Raw genomic sequence first — 18,862 nt, forward strand, 5'->3', positions numbered from 1 at the left:
CTGAGGTGTACGTGCCAGTCAATGGGAGTTCGGTGTCGTGAAGTTCCCGTGTGTACGTGCGTGTGGTGGTGTGGGTTTGTAGTGGTAGAGGGACTGCTGCCGCTTTATCATTCAGTGCTGTTTTCCTTCCTTTTACCTCCCTGGCACTCTGTAGTTTTTTCTTCTCCCCTGTCCTTGCAAAGTCTCTTCTCTCCCAGGGTGGGATGAGCCGGGAGGAAAGCGGCAAGATGCCTTTTCCTTCTCCCTTCCCCTGCCGCTATGCAGGAAGAAGCTGTGAAGCAGAGATGGCTCTCGTGCTCTCTTGAGGTTTTGGGGCGGGGGGTCGTTGGGCTGTGGTGTCACCTCAGGCACATGCGGTCGAGTCGGCTGGCCGTGGAGCCTGGGAGGAGAGGACAAGCCAGAAGAAAAGGTCCCCTTGCAGCCCTGCATCTTGCTGTGGGCTCAGCACGTGCTCCAGGCTCTCGGCGTCTGCAACTGGTGCCTCGTGCCCAGCTGGGACGGGTGCACGAGCCCTCCTGCCATCAGCTTGTCCCATCCTCTGCGGGAGCCTGTTCGTGCATGAAGCCAACCCCAAATGCCAAGGGCAAGTTGTTGCTCCTTGCAAACGGGTGGGGAAAAGAAACTACAGAATTGCTCTGTAAGGAAGAAAGGGGTACATCCCCAAGCAGGGCCAAAATCAGACGGCTTTTACGGGATGGGGTTTTGCAAGCTGTAGGTTGACTTTTGCCAGCGTGGCATGGTGACTGTCGGAGGGGACAGCTGCTGTCCTGCAGTGCCGCGGGAGCGGTTCCCGAGAAAAGGGAGGCGGAAGCAGCTGAAGGAGTTGAAGCCTTAGGCCGCAAGAGCTGAGCAGCTCCGGGTATTCCAAAGTATTTTTCCAACCGTGTCCCCGCCTGGCCAGGGAAGTCAGTGGAGGAGGTGGTGCGTCTGGCTCCCTCTGTATAGTGTGCTGGAGGTGAGGAAAGGATTAAGGAAGAGAGAGGTCAGAGGAAGGAGGAGGGGAGTGTGTGTGGGGCTGTGCTGAGGGTGGGGTTTGGAGTAAGTGGAGGGAGAGGCTGGGGAAGAGCCCCAGGCCGGAGCTGGAAGCCAAGGGAAAGTGATGTCCCTCTGGGAGAATTAAGGGCTCGGCCTCCAGGTTGGACCTGGGGATGGGGTGCTGGGTGGTACAGGTATAATTGGGGGGCATGAGTGGGGGTAGGGGTCCCTCTCCGGAGGCAGCCAGCTCGAGCTGTCACCCGAGAACTCCTCAAAGAGGGATGGGAAGCCTTCCCTGGGACTCTGCCTTCTCAGCGGGATCCCAGGGTCGGCCCCTGTTAGGGTGGCCGGCGTGGGTAAATCCCTAAGAGTGGTGAAGGTGCCTTCCGAGTGCCGCTTGGTGTTGGAGGCGAAGCTTTGGGTGCTTTGGGATTCGTACGACTGCCATCTGCTCAGGAGGGAAGGATGGGGGGAGAAAAGGTGGTTTAATGCACATGGTGGCATCTGGCAGCCTCCCTGCAGGAGGTGGCCAGGGCAGGGGCTGTGTCCTGCAAAGTACTTCACTGTGTGGAGCATCCTCCAGAAAAGCCGTAATAAATCCATAGAAATAATTTTGGGTTTCAGGGGGTCTGCCAAGCCCGGCCAGGCTTGTTCCTGACATCAGGTATATGCACTATCCCGTCCCATATCATTTGCCCGACGTCTTGCTCGGCTGCGGTGGGTTCGTGCCTCCGCCCTGGTCCCTGCTTGCTGCTCCTGGGAGGGAGCGTGGTGCTGCCCCGAGGTTTCGCTCAACCTCCTCCAGCTCCAGGATGGAGAGCTGATGTTGAGGTTCACGGCAGAAGGTCCCCAAAGGCTTTTCCTGCCACGCAGCCGCCAGCGTGGAGTGGGGCTCAGCACCGTGCCCGAAGCATGGCCCCCTCCTGACTCTGCCCCGCCACGTCCCCGTGCAGCCCGTCTCTGGGCTGAGACAGCCGAGAAATCCTGGGGGGGACATGGCAATGTCCCTGCGTGGGCTGGTAGAGAGCCAGAAGGGAGCTCGTCTGGACAAATACAGAAGAACGAGGCACATTGTAATAGTGAGGCTGCCCAATCGTCACCCTTTATTTGCTGAAAACCAGACTGCTGGGTGCCTGTCAGCAAGCACTCATTACTCTGGTTTGATTTCTTCAGAGGTTGGTAGTACAGAAGGGAGGAAAAGGCACTCACCTTCTGCAAAGAGAACCGTTCCCCGAAAAGTCGGACCTTCCTCCTTTGCTCCAGTGATTTCCGATTTCAGTTTTACAAGCAATTACTGCTTTCAGCCTCCCAACAAAAGCAGCTTCGAAGCAGCCAACCGGAGCTTTGTGCTTAGGAAATAGTGCTAAGCGGAACAACTCTGGCTGCTCCAAAACTCCAAAGTGAGCGATGCAAAGCTCGGCATCCCCTTGCCCAGCCCAGTTTTGACAATGTGATGTTTTGCAGGCACCTGTCAGCAGCGAAGGACAGAGAGGGAAGGCAAAGCGTTTGCAAGTGCTGGTGCCCATGCTGGGATGGGATAAACTGCTTTCCGGAGGCTTCTCCCCTTCCTGCTCCATCCCATCCCAAGGCCACAGGTCCGCAACCCCACAGCTCTACGAAACCCTTAACTCCTCCAGCAATTTCCTCAACAAAATAAGCGCTCCGAGTCCATTTGAGTGGCCTAACCGGGACCGAGTGAGTTCTGAGCGGGGCCCTTTCCTTCGGTGGCATCTCCGCGCAAGGCTTGCCGCGATTTCGAGGATGCTGCAACAGAAGGGCCATGGGACGCTGAGAGCATCTTGCCGCAGAGACGGAGGTGCTCACTTGTCCTGTTTCCTCCTATGTTTCCTCCTAATGCGTATTTTGCCCCGTAAGGCGTATTTTCCCCAAGGCTTTGCACCTCTCTCGTATTTTGGCAGCTTGTGCTTTTAAATACACCCAAACGCTGCTTATGCCTTTCGGCCCAGCAGGATGCGGCATTTACACCCCTTTTCTCTATTCCGGCTAGTTTTTGCCCAAAACAGAGCTGGTTTCTCCCCATCCACTAAGTTTTCCAAGCGGGAAGAGTCCTGGGGTGCGTGGCTTTAAATAACTGCCTGGATACGCATCACCGATTGTGATGCCATAAACGGTCACTTGTTGTGTCTCTGGAGTTGGTGCACACTGGGTGCCACTGAGCTCCTCTCGGTGAGAGCTGTCCAGGTGTCCCGGGGGACTCTGGCCCCCTGATTGATCTGGAGGTTCAATTATCCCCCCAAACCGGTGACCGACGTGAGGATGAACCAGAACGGGGCTTACAAAATGACACTTCTGGAAGAGTTACAGGTAGCACAGCCGAAGGGCTGAGCATCCCCCAAACAGGGGGAAAACTCTCCCCGAAATCCCATTGGCATTTCCCTGGAGGGCAGAAGGATGGGCAGGGGGAGATGCTTTGCACTGGGGAGGGCTGCCAGGGGCAGGTTTAGCGTCCCTGGTCGCAGCACGGAGGCAAAACGGTGTCTAAGAGAGAAGGAGACTTGCCGGCAGGACGCAAGGGAGCTCTAGACACCCAGCCCCAACTTTTACCTTCTTCTCATTGCTAAACAGAGGCATGACGAGGAGGCACTGATTGACCAGGGGAGAAGGAGCAACGGTGCCAAGATTCACTATGAGAAGGAGGAGTTGGAAGGTGAGTCTCTGCTGAGATGCTGGTAGAGGGGCCACCAGCCCGGCACCTTTTCCCATTGCACAAAGTCCCTACAATGTCCCTCACTCGGTGTGACATCATGTGCAGCAAAACGTGCCATGCTTCTTAATAAAGCAGCACAGTTATTTTCACGTGTTTTACTATTACGGCTTTTCAACAGAGGGAAAAAGCCCCCGCGGAGGTCACGGTGTGAGCTTTAGCCATGGGGCTGGATAATTCACGGCTTGTTTACTCGCAGAGGCTGCTCCTGGCTTGGAGAGGTCTGGAGAATAATTGGACAGCTGCAGGCGCGAGGCTGTGCTTTTCTTCTTTTCTTCTGGAGTTCCTTATCATGGGACTGATTGGATCTTCTCTTGTCGCCTTGTGCCATACAAGGATTTTAAAAAGAATTCCCTTCTGTCACTGCTTAATGAGCAAGGCTGAGTGTTGGCCAGCCCAAGCTGGAATTTGAGAAGAGGTTGGATGCTTTCAGGGCACTTTTGGGGGAGCCATCACTTGTTGTTGCTCCGTTGTTGCAAAGTTCGAGTAAAACAGGCTTGGAAAAAAGGAGAGGTCTGTGACATTCAGGGATCCAGTGAAAACAAAATTGGTGTTTCCTCCTGGGACGGCTGCACTGATTTAACCGTGGTGTCTGCGTCATCCATCTCCCCAATATCGCGAGTGATGCAAATGCTGCTTTTTTGCAGGCCACCGGACCCTGTACGCCGGCGTGCAGATGCCGCTGGTGGGGCAATGCCACCGGCATCACCGACCCCACAAGCAGAAGCATCGGGAACAGGAGGAGGACTGTGCCCCGACGGAGCGGGGCTACCACTGTAAGTCCCGCCACCCCGTTCACTAAACTCCTTGGGGCTACATGGGCGCTGGGGTCTTCTGCAAGCAGGTCCATGTGGCTAGTTTGAGTGACTTGCTGTTCTTCCGAGGGAAAGTGGCATTATTTAACAAGACCCTCTTTTTCAAAACTTTCATCTTTTTTTTTTGAGGTAGTTAAATGTATAATGGATTTAGGCTCATCTTCCTCAGCGGGATGCCTGCTTTAAAAATGGAAATGTGGGGAAGGAAAGCTGCCCATCCTTGTGCAGGGGTGGAATAGATGCTTCTCCTTCTCCGTGGCTCTGTGCAAGCCCCAACAGAGCCAGGGGAGAGGGGCCGGCCCAATATTTGTGGCTGAACTGGTGCCGATCTGATGCCCGCTTTGCATGTGAGCGTGATGGGCCATATTCGAGCGTGGTAACGGGACGGGTCTCTGTGTTCTGCCCCCAGGCACCCCGTCCCAGCGGGTGCAGTTCATCCTCAGGACCAAGGAGGACGAGCAGCATGTCCCTCACGCCTTGTTCACCGAGCTGGATGAGATCTGCGTGAAAGAGGGCGAAGATGCCGAGTGGAAGGAAACGGCAAGGTAAATCCCTGCTGCCGGCTGTGGTGGGAGAGGAGTCCCTGCGCCAGCAGTGCACGCGGGCTCTGCTTTCCGCTCCGCAGGACGCGAAGCTTTTGCAGCTGTAGGTGCTGATGCGAGGAGCCGTCTCCTCTTGCTACCTGTAGCTCTGTTAAAGGGGTTGGAGAGCTGGGGCTGTTTCCTTGCAATGGGGCTGACAGCACCCGATGTCCGCAGGTGGCTGAAGTTTGAGGAGGACGTGGAAGACGGCGGCGAGCGCTGGAGCAAGCCCTATGTGGCCACGCTGTCCTTGCACAGCCTCTTTGAGCTGAGGAGCTGCATCATCAATGGCACGGTGCTGCTGGACATTAGTGCCAACAGCATCGAAGAGATCGCAGGTACTGTGGGTGCCGCGTCCCTCCGGGAACGGTCGAGCTTGGCTCGCCGCTGTGCCCTTCCTTCCCAGATCAAACCCTGCCTCATTTTCCTGTGCCATGCTCAGATCTGATCCTGGGCCAGCAAGAACAGCTCACGGAGTTTGACGAGCGCACGCGGGCAAAAATTGGAGAAGTTCTTTTGAAGAAGCACCACCATCAGAACGAGAAGAAAAGAAACAACCTTCTCCGCTCGTTTGCTGATGTGAGCAAGAAGGGGTCGGACCTGCACCTCCTCGACAAGCCAGGTGAGGGTTCCTGCAGGGCTTTGGCACCCGGTGAAGGTTTCTGCAGGGCTTTGGCAGCAGATGAGGGTTTCTGCAGGGCTTTGGCCCCATTAGGTTTGTCCTAGCAAAGGAGAAGCATCCCAATTGCTCCTTGTCCGTCTTTCTGAGTGTCTTTCTTTTTTCTACCAGCTCAAACACTTACCCCTCATCCTTCTCCCACCACTGTGGAAGCTAAAAATGGGGTGAACCATGAGACCAGCACAACGGATTTAAGCAAGGTGAGACACTCATAGCTTTCTTAGGCCTTCAGGGCCGAATTTGCTGTTGCAACCTTGGCTGCAGAGGGAGCTGCAGGGTGCTGTGGGCTTTGCTTTTGGGGTAATTGCCTGAAAATGGCTTGTTGTGCCCAGGCGGAGCTGCACTTCATGAAGAAAATTCCCAGCGGGGCTGAAGCGTCCAACGTGCTCGTAGGAGAGCTGGATTTCCTTCGCCAGCCCATCATGGCATTTGTCCGCCTGACCCCGGCTGTCCTCCTCTCGGGCATGACGGAAGTTCCCATCCCAACAAGGTCTGAACGAGAAGCACAAAGTTTTTATTTCAAACCCCCCCAACAAAACATCAGATGGCATGCACCAGTTTGGCATCCCAAGGGAACAAGGCCAGCGGGAGCCAGCACGTTTCTGCCAGCCACGTCTCCTTGCCTTCATTTCCCCCTTCCCTGCTGTAGCTTTTAAACCCATTGGCCAACGTGAATGAGAGTTGGCCCCAAAATGAAATTTGCGATGGGTTTTGATGAATTTCCAATTCATCACCGGAGTCGGTGAGCCTCCGTGTCCCCTCTCGAGCCGTGCTCTGGGCTGGGAGCTGCCAGGGATTTCCTTGGGTGCTCTTTGAGCCATGACACGTTCGTCTCTCTCCTTTTGTTTGTCTTGCCCAGGTTCCTGTTTGTTTTGCTTGGACCAGAAGGAAAAGCCCATCAGTACCATGAGATCGGCAGGTCCATGGCTACTATCATGACGGATGAGGTGCGACGTGAGAAGGGATATCTCTGGGTCATTTTTGGCTTTCTTCACCTCTCCCTGTCTCTGTAGTAGTGAGGAAGAGCGTTTGCTGTCCCCGCTGCCGGCAGCTCTCCAAATAGCCCACCCTTCGTTCGCACCCCAAAGCAAACACGCACGTTTGCATCCCCCCACATCCTGGAGGCTGAAATCCCACCCGGGGTGCATCCTGCACCTCGTCCTTCTCCCCGGGGTCCCCAGCACGCTGTCCCCAGTGGTGGCATTGCCAGGGCCAGTAAAACTTGTCCTCTTTAAGCAACAGGCTGCGGTGTGCCATGGGGGATGGGGGGCCTCGTGGAGGAGAGGATTACAAGGAACACGATGGACAGATTTTTCCTTTTGGGGGAATACTTCCTGCCATTGCCAGCAGGAAATTTGGGGGAAATTATCTTGCGTTTAGCCAAGTGCTTATTGCACTGCTTAGGGCATGCGAGATGGGTTGTCCTCTGAGCAGGTTGTCTCCTACGGGCAGGTTTTCCATGACGTCGCCTATAAAGCCAAGAACCGGGCTGACCTCGTGGCCGGCATCGATGAGTTTCTGGATCAGGTCACGGTCTTGCCGCCTGGAGAGTGGGATCCATCGATCCGAATCGAGCCCCCGAAAAACGTCCCTTCGCAGGTGGGTGCTGCGGTGGAGGGAGGTGCGAGGGGGACGGGCAGGACGGCAGGCAGCTGGGGATGCTGTTCAGGGCTCCAGATTCACAAGGTCCCTATTTGACACAGTCACATGGCCAGACCAGAAGCAAAACAAGCCAGTGGTTACAAATAGCTGTCTTTCTCTTATTTCCATTTGAACAGGAAAAAAGGAAGATGCCAGGAGCTCTTGATGACAGTGCTTCTCACACCAAGCCGGAGAAGCACAGCGGTCCTGAACTGGAGCGGACGGGAAGGTGCAAGATTTGATAGTTTGGGGTGGTTTTTTTCTGCTTGCCTCCCAAATCTGAGCATGCACCTTGCCTTTGAGCAGGTTTTGGGGGTTTTTTGGTTCAGTGAAGGGGCTCCACATGCCCAGCTGGGTCCCTGGGCTGGGCAGGTGGGAGATGTGGGCAGCTGGGCTCAGCCACAGCATCAGTGCACACAGGTTTTCTTGATTTGGGGTGGAAGCAGATGTGCAAATACCTCCAGGTAGAGCTCTGCTGCTTCTCAGAGCAAGGGAGTGTTGCAGTAAGAGGGGATGGGCTCTCAGGTTAGGTCTTGTTTTTTCTTTTTTCTTCTTTTTATTTTTGTTGTTGGAGGGCATTTTGGCGTGCCTCAGTTTCTAGTGGGTGTAAAAAGGGAGAAGGAGACGGCTTCTTTTCAGCACTGAAAATTACTCCATGCTTGTGATTGCCCTTCTGCAGCCAAGAAAAGTCCATGTGGTCTTGCAGGAGAACTGTCTCTATTTTGTCCTTCTTCCAGGCTCTTTGGAGGTTTGATCCTGGATGTGAAGCGAAAAGCCCCGTGGTTCTGGAGCGACTTTCGGGATGGTCTGAGGCTGCAGTGTCTGGCGTCCTTCCTCTTCCTCTACTGTGCCTGCATGTCCCCTGTCATCACCTTTGGGGGACTGCTGGGGGAGGCGACCGATGGCCACATAGTGAGCAGCTCTCTCTGTTGGGTGGCACGGGGGAGGATAAAACTCATGCAAAAGTCCTTGCTGCAGTGAGTTTGCTCTGGGTTTTTTTTCCCCCTAATGCTTTCTGTACTCACTGCTGCCTCTCTTCCCCGGACAGAGTGCCATGGAGTCGCTGCTGGGCGCCTCCATGACCGGCGTGGTGTTTTCCCTCTTTGCTGGCCAACCTCTCACCATCCTCGGCAGCACCGGACCCGTGCTCGTCTTTGAGAAGATCCTCTACAAATTCTGCAAGTAAGGCTGGTTGCTGCGGCCGGGTGCTGTGAGAGCCTTCAGAAGGCAGCGGGGATGGAGAAAAGATGTTTGTCTTTCATTTCTCTCAGCGGCAGTTGTTCGATTGAAGTTGTCTTGTGTGTCACAGATGCTGCACGCTGCTGCTTTAGTATGTGATGGTGCGAGAGCCCTGGCTCTCTGAAGGATGGATGGGGTCATTTGGGGGTTTTAGGCTTAAAGCGAAGCAGCTGGAGGAGGAGAAACCACAAGGATGTGGATGCCCAAGATGGGCTGCACAAGGAAGAGGAGACAAATCACTCTGGTTTGGGAATGGGGGAAGATTTGCTTCCCTCTGAGTACAAAACAAGGCACTTCTTAGCCTGATTGTTGCTGGAAGTGGAAATACAGTTTGCTCAGGTAGCCAAATAGTCTACTGCTGAAATGTTGTGAGTTTGGATGATTTCATTGAAAAAGTAGGAGTTTTTCATGTGAAATGGGTATTTTCCATGACAGTCCTTCTGCTGTGATGACTTCGATGTGAGATGAACCACCCTTATTGCAATTTAAATTTATCATTAAGCCCCAACTTGGAGCCTCTTGCTGGCCTTTCCACCCTTGGTTTTATTTTGGTTTCCCAGGGAGTACACGCTCTCCTATCTCTCTCTGCGGGCATGCATCGGGCTGTGGACCGCCTTCTTCTGCATCGTGCTGGTGGCCACCGACGCCAGCTCTTTGGTGTGCTACATCACCCGCTTCACTGAAGAAGCCTTCGCCTCCCTCATCTGCCTCATCTTCATCTACGAGGCTCTAGAGAAGCTGAGTCACCTGCGGGAGACCTACCCTGTGCACATGCACAGCCAGCTCGACTTCCTCACCATCGACTAGTGGGTTTTTTCCTCCTAAAACGCCCCTGCCCCTTGGCAGGAGCTCAGGGCTGCACCTGCATCGCCTCTCCCTTACCCGTGTCTTGGCTTCTCTCCTCCCAGCTGTAAGTGTGAGGCACCGACGCATCCCAGCAATGAAACCCTGCGTTTCTGGGAGAGCAACAAGATCAACGTGTCTGGCATCGCCTGGGAAAACCTCACGGTGACCGTAAGTGCCCCGAGCCACTGCTTCCTCGTGCCGCGGCCACGGGGTCCAGGGGCATTCGCGTGGTGCACAAGTCGGAGCCCTTCAGGTGGTGATGGGCTTCCAGCTGTGCTAGTGCTGCTCTGAAAAGTCATTGCTTACATCTAATGGGTGGTTTTAACCCGCTTGGTCCTGGGAAGGAGAGTCCACCTTGTCCAGTCCACCTTGTGCCCAACATCGTGGGTAATAACTGTCCGCCTCCTCAACGCGGTGGCAGGACAATATTTCTGACCGGCAGCAGAAATAACCCCCTCGTTATGCGAGGTTTCCTTGCCGCACGTGCACTGCCTTTGTGTCCTGATGCTCTGTTTCTCCAGGAATGTCGGTATTTGCATGGAGAGTTTCAAGGACCTGCCTGTGGACCCAATGGCCCCTACACGCCTGACGTCCTCTTCTGGTGCTGCATCCTCTTCTTCTCCACCTTTGTGCTGTCGAGCTTACTGAAGAAGTTTAAGACCAGCCGATACTTCCCAACCAGAGTAGGTAGAAGACGGTGGCCAGCAGCAGTCTCCACGCTCATTTCCCAAAATGGCTTTCCTGGAGCACTAAGCAGTATTTGCCACCACTCGGTCGAGCTGGGAAACGTTGACCTTGAAGGCCAAGCTCTCCATCAGCGTGGACGTCCCTCACTCATTTCCATGAGCGCAAAAGGATCGTAGCATTTCCCACCTGCCTGGCGACCTGTCCTGGAGCCATCTCTTGCTCAGGCAGTGGGAAATCAGGTCTTCCACAGTTACTTTTTTTCACCTTCTGTGCATTATGTGCTCAAGGGGAAGGCTGATTCAGCTGAGGAGCTGCCATAGCAAACGACACTATTTCTTCCTTTTGAGGAGCAAATGATGCCTCAGTGCCTTATTCCCGTTTTAGCTGTGAGCGTGGCTGTCGTGGCAGACATCTGCTTCCTTCTTTTGTAATTTTATTTTTTTTTTTAAGGTTTCAATTAAGACAACCCTTTTCCACCTAATTAAACATTTTGTATTGCCTGGCACCAGATCTCACAGGCACAAACACAGCAACGGTATCTAACCAAGGGATTTGGCTGCATGTCCTCAGCATGGAGGGGTTTTGTTAACCGGTCTTAATGGCGTTGACGTCCCTCACTTTTCCATGTCATGTTGTGGCCCCCTTTGCGACGCCCCCTTCAGCTCTGGTTTCTTGCCCCAGGTACGGTCCACAGTAAGCGACTTTGCTGTTTTCCTCACCATCGTCGTCATGGTGCTCATGGACTTCATGATTGGGATCCCATCACCGAAGCTCCACGTCCCCCATATGTTCAAGGTAACGGGGTGTTTTGGCAGGGAGCTGGTTTCAGCCCTTGGGGATGCCACAAGGTGATGCCGGGGCAGGACAGGGCTGAGTCCGGAGGAGATGCTGGTGGTGCGACCATCTCCTCTTCTGCCTCCAAGCGCATTGTTTCCTTCGGGAAAGGAGAAGACAGCCCCAAAACTAGATACCTCCAGGAGAAGTATCTGTAGGTGCTTGCAAAGAGGGCAGCGGCAGTGCTGAACCCCAGGGTGACGTGAAGCCAGGGCTGGGAGGTGCTCTGACATGGGAATGGAGGGGAAAAGCAAAGCCAGTGAGGTGGCTGGGCTGGGAGATGATGCTGATGTGTGTGCTTTGTTGCAGCCTACCAGAGACGACCGCGGGTGGTTCATCAACCCCGTAGGACCCAACCCTTGGTGGACGGTGTTGGCTGCGCTCATCCCAGCTCTGCTCTGCACCATCTTGATCTTCATGGACCAGCAGATCACTGCTGTTATTGTGAACAGGAAGGAGCACAGGCTGAAGGTAAGGGGCTGCAAGAGATGAGCCCATCCCCAACCCACTCCGGGCTGCAGGCACGGGGAGAAGCTCCTATTCCAAATGCTTTGGGAAGGCATTGGTTTGGGAAAACGTCAGGTTGCGTGGCAGGATGCTCTCCTGCATTAATGATGACACAGGGAGCAAACGACAGGGAGTTCAGATGAGCAGCCTTTCAGAGGAGCAAATTAATCTTGGAGCAATAGAGAAGCGTGGTTTTGTTTTAAAACGTCAGCAGTGGATGGGGGATCGAATTGTGTTGACGCGCTGCCAGGGATAACTCAGAGTCACATCCTACTTGCAAGTGGTGGAAATTTCTTTATGAAGGAAAAAACCCGGTCTTTTTTTTTTCTTTTGAGAAGTAGCTATCGCACAACCAAATCCACTTTGTCTGAACTCCTGCCACCTTTTCATGCAAGGGGCTTGCACAAAGAGCAGATACCTCCTTATTTGTTTCCGAGGCGTGTTTTAAATTCTCAAGAAGTTGACTTGCGCTCTAGCAGGGTTTGAGCCTGACTTGCGACGTTGTCCTTGCTCTTGTGCTGTGGGACGCTCATCTCCTTGTTTTGCTTCCCGCAGAAAGGATGTGGGTACCACCTGGACCTTTTCATGGTGGCCGTGATGCTCGGGGTGTGCTCCGTGATGGGGCTGCCCTGGTTTGTGGCTGCCACCGTCCTGTCCATCACCCACGTGAATAGCCTCAAAGTCGAGTCTGAGTGCGCAGCTCCAGGAGAACAACCCAAGTTTCTGGGGATACGAGAGCAGAGAGTCACTGGCTCCATGATCTTTGTGCTCATGGGCTGCTCTGTCTTCTTCACTTCTGTGTTAAAGGTAAGAGGAAAATGCAAAACACCCAACAGCCACGAGCTTTTTGGAGGTTACCCAAAACCAGTCCCCTCTCTCCAGGCCCGAGCAGCTGTGGAGCGGAGGAGGAGGTGATCCCAAACCTTGGGGCTTGACCCACAGTGGGAAGCAGCCTCCTCGCTTACGCTTTCCAGCCGTTCAGCACGTTATCGATGGCAATTTGCTCCCCCAAATGCCTCAGCACAGCCGTTCCAGTAGCTAAACACACTGAAATCATCTCCATGGGCTTCCTTGCGTGTTCCTCCCACAAGATAATCTCCTCGCTAGGCTAAGAGGAGGCACGTCGCTTTTGCTTGTTGCTACAAGAATAAGGAGAAAGGTTTTTCTACCGTCACAGAACGTGGCATATGGTAGCATGGTCGCCTGTTTTCCTCCAACCTTTCTGGAAGATAGGATTCTGCTGATGAAAGATAACTCCAACGGTCAGCCTAAAGCAGAGCGTTAGCTCACTCGCAGGCACAAAAGCTCTGCTGGTTAAAATCCGACACGTCTCTAACCCTGTGGAAACTGGAAAGCTGTAGGCAATTTGAGGCAGTGCCTGTAGAAGAGAGTGGTACTACTGAAAATGCAATTTAAAAAAATAAATGATTGCATTCTTTCTTTCAGTTTATACCAATGCCTGTGCTTTACGGCGTCTTTCTCTACATGGGCGTGTCGTCGCTCGGAGAAATTCAGGTACGGACTTTTTTACAGCGTGCAGCATGTCCGCTGCCTGGTATTTCATCTCCGTAGAAGCAGGAAAAAAGCAGCGGCATGGGAAAAAAACCTCTCGGAAAGCAAGCAATGAAAATATTTTGTGTACGAAAAAGATTGGAGGAGGCACAGGAGGTCTATAGGGCTGGGAGGACCGGGCAAGTTGAGCGCTCCCTGTTTAAACACAGGTTAGGGCAGGCCAGTGTTTGGTTAGGTGAAAATGGGGGAGTTGAGTGCACAGGGAAGGCAATTTCTACCACTGGTGGAAATCCTTGCTGGGGGATTCAGTGGGCCAAGACAAGCTAATCATAGAATAACGTGGCATAATTGCACGTGGGTGGGCAGCTCTCACGGGCAAGCTGGTTTCTAGCTGGAGCGAAGGGAAAATGGGTGCTGCTCCCAGGAGGAGCATAGTGGGATCCACGGTTTCTCATGGCGAGCGAGATCCTGAAAACTCCCTCCACGTCTCAAGAGGGCCAGAAGCTTTCCGCAGTCCCAAGGTGGCAACTTTTCCACTTTGACTTTGCAGTTCTTCGATCGCTTGAAGCTGTTTTGGATGCCGGCGAAACACCAGCCGGATTTCATCTACCTGCGGCACGTCCCCTTGCGAAAGGTGCACTTCTTCACCGTGATCCAGCTGATCTGCCTCGTCCTGCTCTGGGCCATCAAGGTGTCCCGTGCCGCCATCGTCTTTCCCATGATGGTAAGAGGCGGTGCCGCTCGGCACAGGGATGTTTGCCGCGTTGGAGTGAGATGTAGCACCACCTCTGGCCTCACCGCATCTTCCCTCTATTTCGTGCAGGTTTTGGCTCTTGTATTTGTCCGGAAAGCCATGGATTTCTGCTTCTCAAAGCGAGAGCTCAGCTTCCTGGATGACCTTATGCCAGAGAGCAAGAAGAAGAAGTTGGACGGTGCCAAAAACGAAGCCAATGAAGAAGAGGTAACGCTTGCTGGGCGCTCGGGGCTGGACATCTCCCTCGGGCTGTGAGATTGCCTGTTTCTAGCACAGCTTGTCTTTACATGTTGGGGCAAGATCAGAACTCAAAAGAAACAGATCCTAATAGCCTGGATCCCACATCTTAACCTTTTTTTTCCCTGAATGAGCAGTGAGCTTAACACTTGAATAGAGGTATAATTTTTTAAATGAGTCATTTATAATAACAGATGATGATGATGATGATGGAAAGATTGGCTCGTAACAGTGTTTTTAACCCCCCCCCCAAAAAAATTCAGAGTGAAAGGTCTTTACCCTGCTGCGCTAATAGCTAAAGGTGCCACGAGTCAGAAGGAGAGGGCAGCATGCAATGTTTTTGCTGGGTGTTCAGGTTTTTTCCACTTGGATCCAAGACAGAGAACTTGATTTGTCCCTTTTTTCCGTCAGGAGTCCCCGAAAATGATGGAAGCTGCTGCTGCTGCCGGTTCAGTTCTGCTGAAACTGGGCAAGACCAGCAACTTGGATATCCCAAAGCAAAGCAGGGACAGGTAAAGCCCCACCAAGTGCCAGGACCCCCGGCAAGATTAGTTGGAAGGTGTTTGGCACAGTTTTTTCCACTTGCATCTTTCTTGAGCGTCCCATAGAAAGCAGCAGTCAGCTTGGTGGGAAAATCACATCTACGGGCAGGGCTGCAGGAGGGGATCGCAGGGCTCTGCCTCCAAGCAGAGTGGCTGCACAACTCCCATCTGACCCCAAAAAGTCGCATCCTCAGTGACTTTAGGGTAGCTGGAGATCCTCATACGTAAAAACGAGGAGTTGCAGGCATGATCTGTACCAGCAGTGGCTTAGGAGCCCACTCCAAGGCTAAACGCCCGCAAGAGCTTTTGCACGGAGCTGTAGCTCTGCAGCTCTCAGGCTTGCCTCGCAAAACTCCTCATCCAGCAAAACCTGCCGTGCTTATGCTGAGCTTTGATTCTCGGGGCCCCGCTGTTCCTCTTGCTGATGCTAACGCACTTGGTGGCATCAGTTCCCGTAGTCACGGATTGCTCTGTGAAATATTTATTGCAGGACTGATCCTTGCGAGATTAATATCTCGGAGGAAGTGTTGAAAACGAGCGTGTGGAAGGCTCTCACTATGAACACAGAAACAGTCTGAATCCGGGGAGGAAAGAGGTAAAGGATTGCATGTGAACGTGACCGTGCTCCTCTGCAAGCGACGGCGCATGCCTACAGTTTTCCCGTGCTTCGGCAGGCAGTACCGAGCAAACGGCCCGTCCCTGGGAACAGGCAGCGAGGACCGTGGCATGCAAACCAGCTCGTCACTGCCGGGGTGGTCCCACGAACAGGGTTGAACCAGCAGCAGCCGGCAGGTCTTCCACTGATGGTGCTCTCCCTCTTTTTGTCTTTTTTCCCCCCAGTTTTGCTATTTAGGAGCCTCGGCTTTGAAGGGGAGGAGTGAGAACGTGACTCAGGGACGTGCCAACGCAGAGACGGGGAGATACTGCTGTTTTCCAGTTGGAGGATTCCCATTAAAGCCATGTCGATGTTTTCAGTTCTCCTTGGTGTGCTTCAGGCATTCAGTATCTCTAGACCAGCAAACTGAGGTGTACGTGCCAGTCAATGGGAGTTCGGTGTCGTGAAGTTCCCGTGTGTACGTGCGTGTGGTGGTGTGGGTTTGTAGTGGTAGAGGGACTGCTGCCGCTTTATCATTCAGTGCTGTTTTCCTTCCTTTTACCTCCCTGGCACTCTGTAGTTTTTTCTTCTCCCCTGTCCTTGCAAAGTCTCTTCTCTCCCAGGGTGGGATGAGCCGGGAGGAAAGCGGCAAGATGCCTTTTCCTTCTCCCTTCCCCTGCCGCTATGCAGGAAGAAGCTGTGAAGCAGAGATGGCTCTCGTGCTCTCTTGAGGTTTTGGGGCGGGGGGTCGTTGGGCTGTGGTGTCACCTCAGGCAGATGCGGTCGAGTCGGCTGGCCGTGGAGCCTGGGAGGAGAGGACAAGCCAGAAGAAAAGGTCCCCTTGCAGCCCTGCATCTTGCTGTGGGCTCAGCACGTGCTCCAGGCTCTCGGCGTCTGCAACTGGTGCCTCGTGCCCAGCTGGGACGGGTGCACGAGCCCTCCTGCCATCGGCTTGTCCCATCCTCTGCGGGAGCCTGTTCGTGCATGAAGCCAACCCCAAATGCCAAGGGCAAGTTGTTGCTCCTTGCAAACGGGTGGGGAAAAGAAACTACAGAATTGCTCTGTAAGGAAGAAAGGGGTACATCCCCAAGCAGGGCCAAAATCAGACGGCTTTTACGGGATGGGGTTTTGCAAGCTGTAGGTTGACTTTTGCCAGCGTGGCATGGTGACTGTCGGAGGGGACAGCTGCTGTCCTGCAGCGCCGCGGGAGCGGTTCCCGAGAAAAGGGAGGCGGAAGCAGCTGAAGGAGTTGAAGCCTTAGGCCGCAAGAGCTGAGCAGCTCCGGGTATTCCAAAGTATTTTTCCAACCGTGTCCCCGCCTGGCCAGGGAAGTCAGTGGAGGAGGTGGTGCGTCTGGCTCCCTCTGTATAGTGTGCTGGAGGTGAGGAAAGGATTAAGGAAGAGAGAGGTCAGAGGAAGGAGGAGGGGAGTGTGTGTGGGGCTGTGCTGAGGGTGGGGTTTGGAGTAAGTGGAGGGAGAGGCTGGGGAAGAGCCCCAGGCCGGAGCTGGAAGCCAAGGGAAGGTGATGTCCCTCTGGGAGAATTAAGGGCTCGGCCTCCAGGTTGGACCTGGGGATGGGGTGCTGGGTGGTACAGGTATAATTGGGGGGCATGAGTGGGGGTAGGGGTCCCTCTCCGGAGGCAGCCAGCTCGAGCTGTCACCCGAGAACTCCTCAAAGAGGGATGGGAAACCTTCCCTGGGACTCTGCCTTCTCAGCGGGATCCCAGGGTCGGCCCCTGTTAGGGTGGCCGGCGTGGGTAAATCCCTAAGAGTGGTGAAGGTGCCTTCCGAGTGCCGCTTGGTGTTGGAGGCGAAGCTTTGGGTGCTTTGGGATTCGTACGACTGCCATCTGCTCAGGAGGGAAGGATGGGGGGAGAAAAGGTGGTTTAATGCACATGGTGGCATCTGGCAGCCTCCCTGCAGGAGGTGGCCAGGGCAGGGGCTGTGTCCTGCAAAGTACTTCACTGTGTGGAGCATCCTCCAGAAAAGCCGTAATAAATCCATAGAAATAATTTTGGGTTTCAGGGGGTCTGCCAAGCCCGGCCAGGCTTGTTCCTGACATCAGGTATATGCACTATCCCGTCCCATATCATTTGCCCGACGTCTTGCTCGGCTGCGGTGGGTTCGTGCCTCCGCCCTGGTCCCTGCTTGCTGCTCCTGGGAGGGAGCGTGGTGCTGCCCCGAGGTTTCGCTCAACCTCCTCCAGCTCCAGGATGGAGAGCTGATGTTGAGGTTCACGGCAGAAGGTCCCCAAAGGCTTTTCCTGCCACGCAGCCGCCAGCGTGGAGTGGGGCTCAGCACCGTGCCCGAAGCATGGCCCCCTCCTGACTCTGCCCCGCCACGTCCCCGTGCAGCCCGTCTCTGGGCTGAGACAGCCGAGAAATCCTGGGGGGGACATGGCAATGTCCCTGCGTGGGCTGGTAGAGAGCCAGAAGGGAGCTCGTCTGGACAAATACAGAAGAACGAGGCACATTGTAATAGTGAGGCTGCCCAATCGTCACCCTTTATTTGCTGAAAACCAGACTGCTGGGTGCCTGTCAGCAAGCACTCATTACTCTGGTTTGATTTCTTCAGAGATTGGTAGTACAGAAGGGAGGAAAAGGCACTCACCTTCTGCAAAGAGAACCGTTCCCTGAAAAGTCGGACCTTCCTCCTTTGCTCCAGTGATTTCCGATTTCAGTTTTACAAGCAATTACTGCTTTCAGCCTCCCAACAAAAGCAGCTTCGAAGCAGCCAACCGGAGCTTTGTGCTTAGGAAATAGTGCTAAGCGGAACAACTCTGGCTGCTCCAAAACTCCAAAGTGAGCGATGCAAAGCTCGGCATCCCCTTGCCCAGCCCAGTTTTGACAATGTGATGTTTTGCAGGCACCTGTCAGCAGCGGAGAAGGACAGAGAGGGAAGGCAAAGCGTTTGCAAGTGCTGGTGCCCATGCTGGGATGGGATAAACTGCTTTCCGGAGGCTTCTCCCCTTCCTGCTCCATCCCATCCCAAGGCCACAGGTCCGCAACCCCACAGCTCTACGAAACCCTTAACTCCTCCAGCAATTTCCTCAACAAAATAAGCGCTCCGAGTCCATTTGAGTGGCCTAACCGGGACCGAGTGAGTTCTGAGCGGGGCCCTTTCCTTCGGTGGCATCTCCGCGCAAGGCTTGCCGCGATTTCGAGGATGCTGCAACAGAAGGGCCATGGGACGCTGAGAGCATCTTGCCGCAGAGACGGAGGTGCTCACTTGTCCTGTTTCCTCCTATGTTTCCTCCTAATGTGTATTTTGCCCCGTAAGGCGTATTTTCCCCAAGGCTTTGCACCTCTCTCGTATTTTGGCAGCTTGTGCTTTTAAATACACCCAAACGCTGCTTATGCCTTTTGGCCCAGCAGGATGCGGCATTTACACCCCTTTTCTCTATTCCGGCTAGTTTTTGCCCAAAACAGAGCTGGTTTCTCCCCATCCACTAAGTTTTCCAAGCGGGAAGAGTCCTGGGGTGCGTGGCTTTAAATAACTGCCTGGATACGCATCACCGATTGTGATGCCATAAACGGTCACTTGTTGTGTCTCTGGAGTTGGTGCACACTGGGTGCCACTGAGCTCCTCTCGGTGAGAGCTGTCCAGGTGTCCCGGGGGACTCTGGCCCCCTGATTGATCTGGAGGTTCAATTATCCCCCCAAACCGGTGACCGACGTGAGGATGAACCAGAAC

At 54.1% G+C, this 18,862-nt stretch overlaps 1 protein-coding gene across 2 annotated transcripts; it reads left to right on the forward strand.

Annotated features, from left to right (window-relative positions):
* The first annotated feature begins 3,555 nt into the window (after positions 1 to 3,555).
* LOC132320376 (electroneutral sodium bicarbonate exchanger 1-like) lies at positions 3,556 to 16,540 on the forward strand. 2 transcript variants are annotated; one of them, XM_059832668.1, is made up of 23 exons: positions 3,574 to 3,643; positions 4,348 to 4,476; positions 4,925 to 5,060; positions 5,274 to 5,434; positions 5,539 to 5,718; positions 5,887 to 5,975; positions 6,108 to 6,265; positions 6,635 to 6,722; positions 7,228 to 7,374; positions 7,554 to 7,645; positions 8,154 to 8,328; positions 8,465 to 8,598; positions 9,216 to 9,461; positions 9,564 to 9,669; positions 10,023 to 10,184; positions 10,870 to 10,983; positions 11,332 to 11,493; positions 12,085 to 12,336; positions 12,976 to 13,044; positions 13,592 to 13,765; positions 13,865 to 14,002; positions 14,444 to 14,544; positions 15,065 to 15,152. In XM_059832668.1, the coding sequence occupies exons 2-23, from the start codon at positions 4,377 to 4,379 to the stop codon at positions 15,150 to 15,152; spliced, it is 3,072 nt and encodes a 1,023-aa protein (XP_059688651.1). In that variant the 5' UTR covers positions 3,574 to 3,643; positions 4,348 to 4,376. The 2 variants fall into 2 exon arrangements, with proteins under 2 accessions (XP_059688652.1, XP_059688651.1); XM_059832669.1 differs by lacking the exons at positions 14,444 to 14,544; positions 15,065 to 15,152 and adding an exon at positions 16,514 to 16,540 and having other exon boundaries at positions 3,556 to 3,643; positions 4,348 to 4,451; positions 4,888 to 5,060.
* The last annotated feature ends 2,322 nt before the right edge of the window (positions 16,541 to 18,862 follow it).

Source organism: Gavia stellata, chromosome 35 (assembly GCF_030936135.1).
Source record: "Gavia stellata isolate bGavSte3 chromosome 35, bGavSte3.hap2, whole genome shotgun sequence".
Lineage (NCBI taxonomy): Eukaryota > Metazoa > Chordata > Aves > Gaviiformes > Gaviidae > Gavia > Gavia stellata.

Excerpts from the sequence above, each read along its gene's own strand:
- LOC132320376 (XM_059832668.1), top strand. The coding sequence starts at position 4,377 with ATGCCGCTGGTGGGGCAATGCCACCGGCATCACCGACCCCACAAGCAG. Across the intron at positions 11,494-12,084 it reads GGAAGGAGCACAGGCTGAAG|AAAGGATGTGGGTACCACCT; the intron begins GTAAGGGGCTGC and ends TGCTTCCCGCAG. Across the intron at positions 14,545-15,064 it reads CCAAAGCAAAGCAGGGACAG|GACTGATCCTTGCGAGATTA; the intron begins GTAAAGCCCCAC and ends TATTTATTGCAG.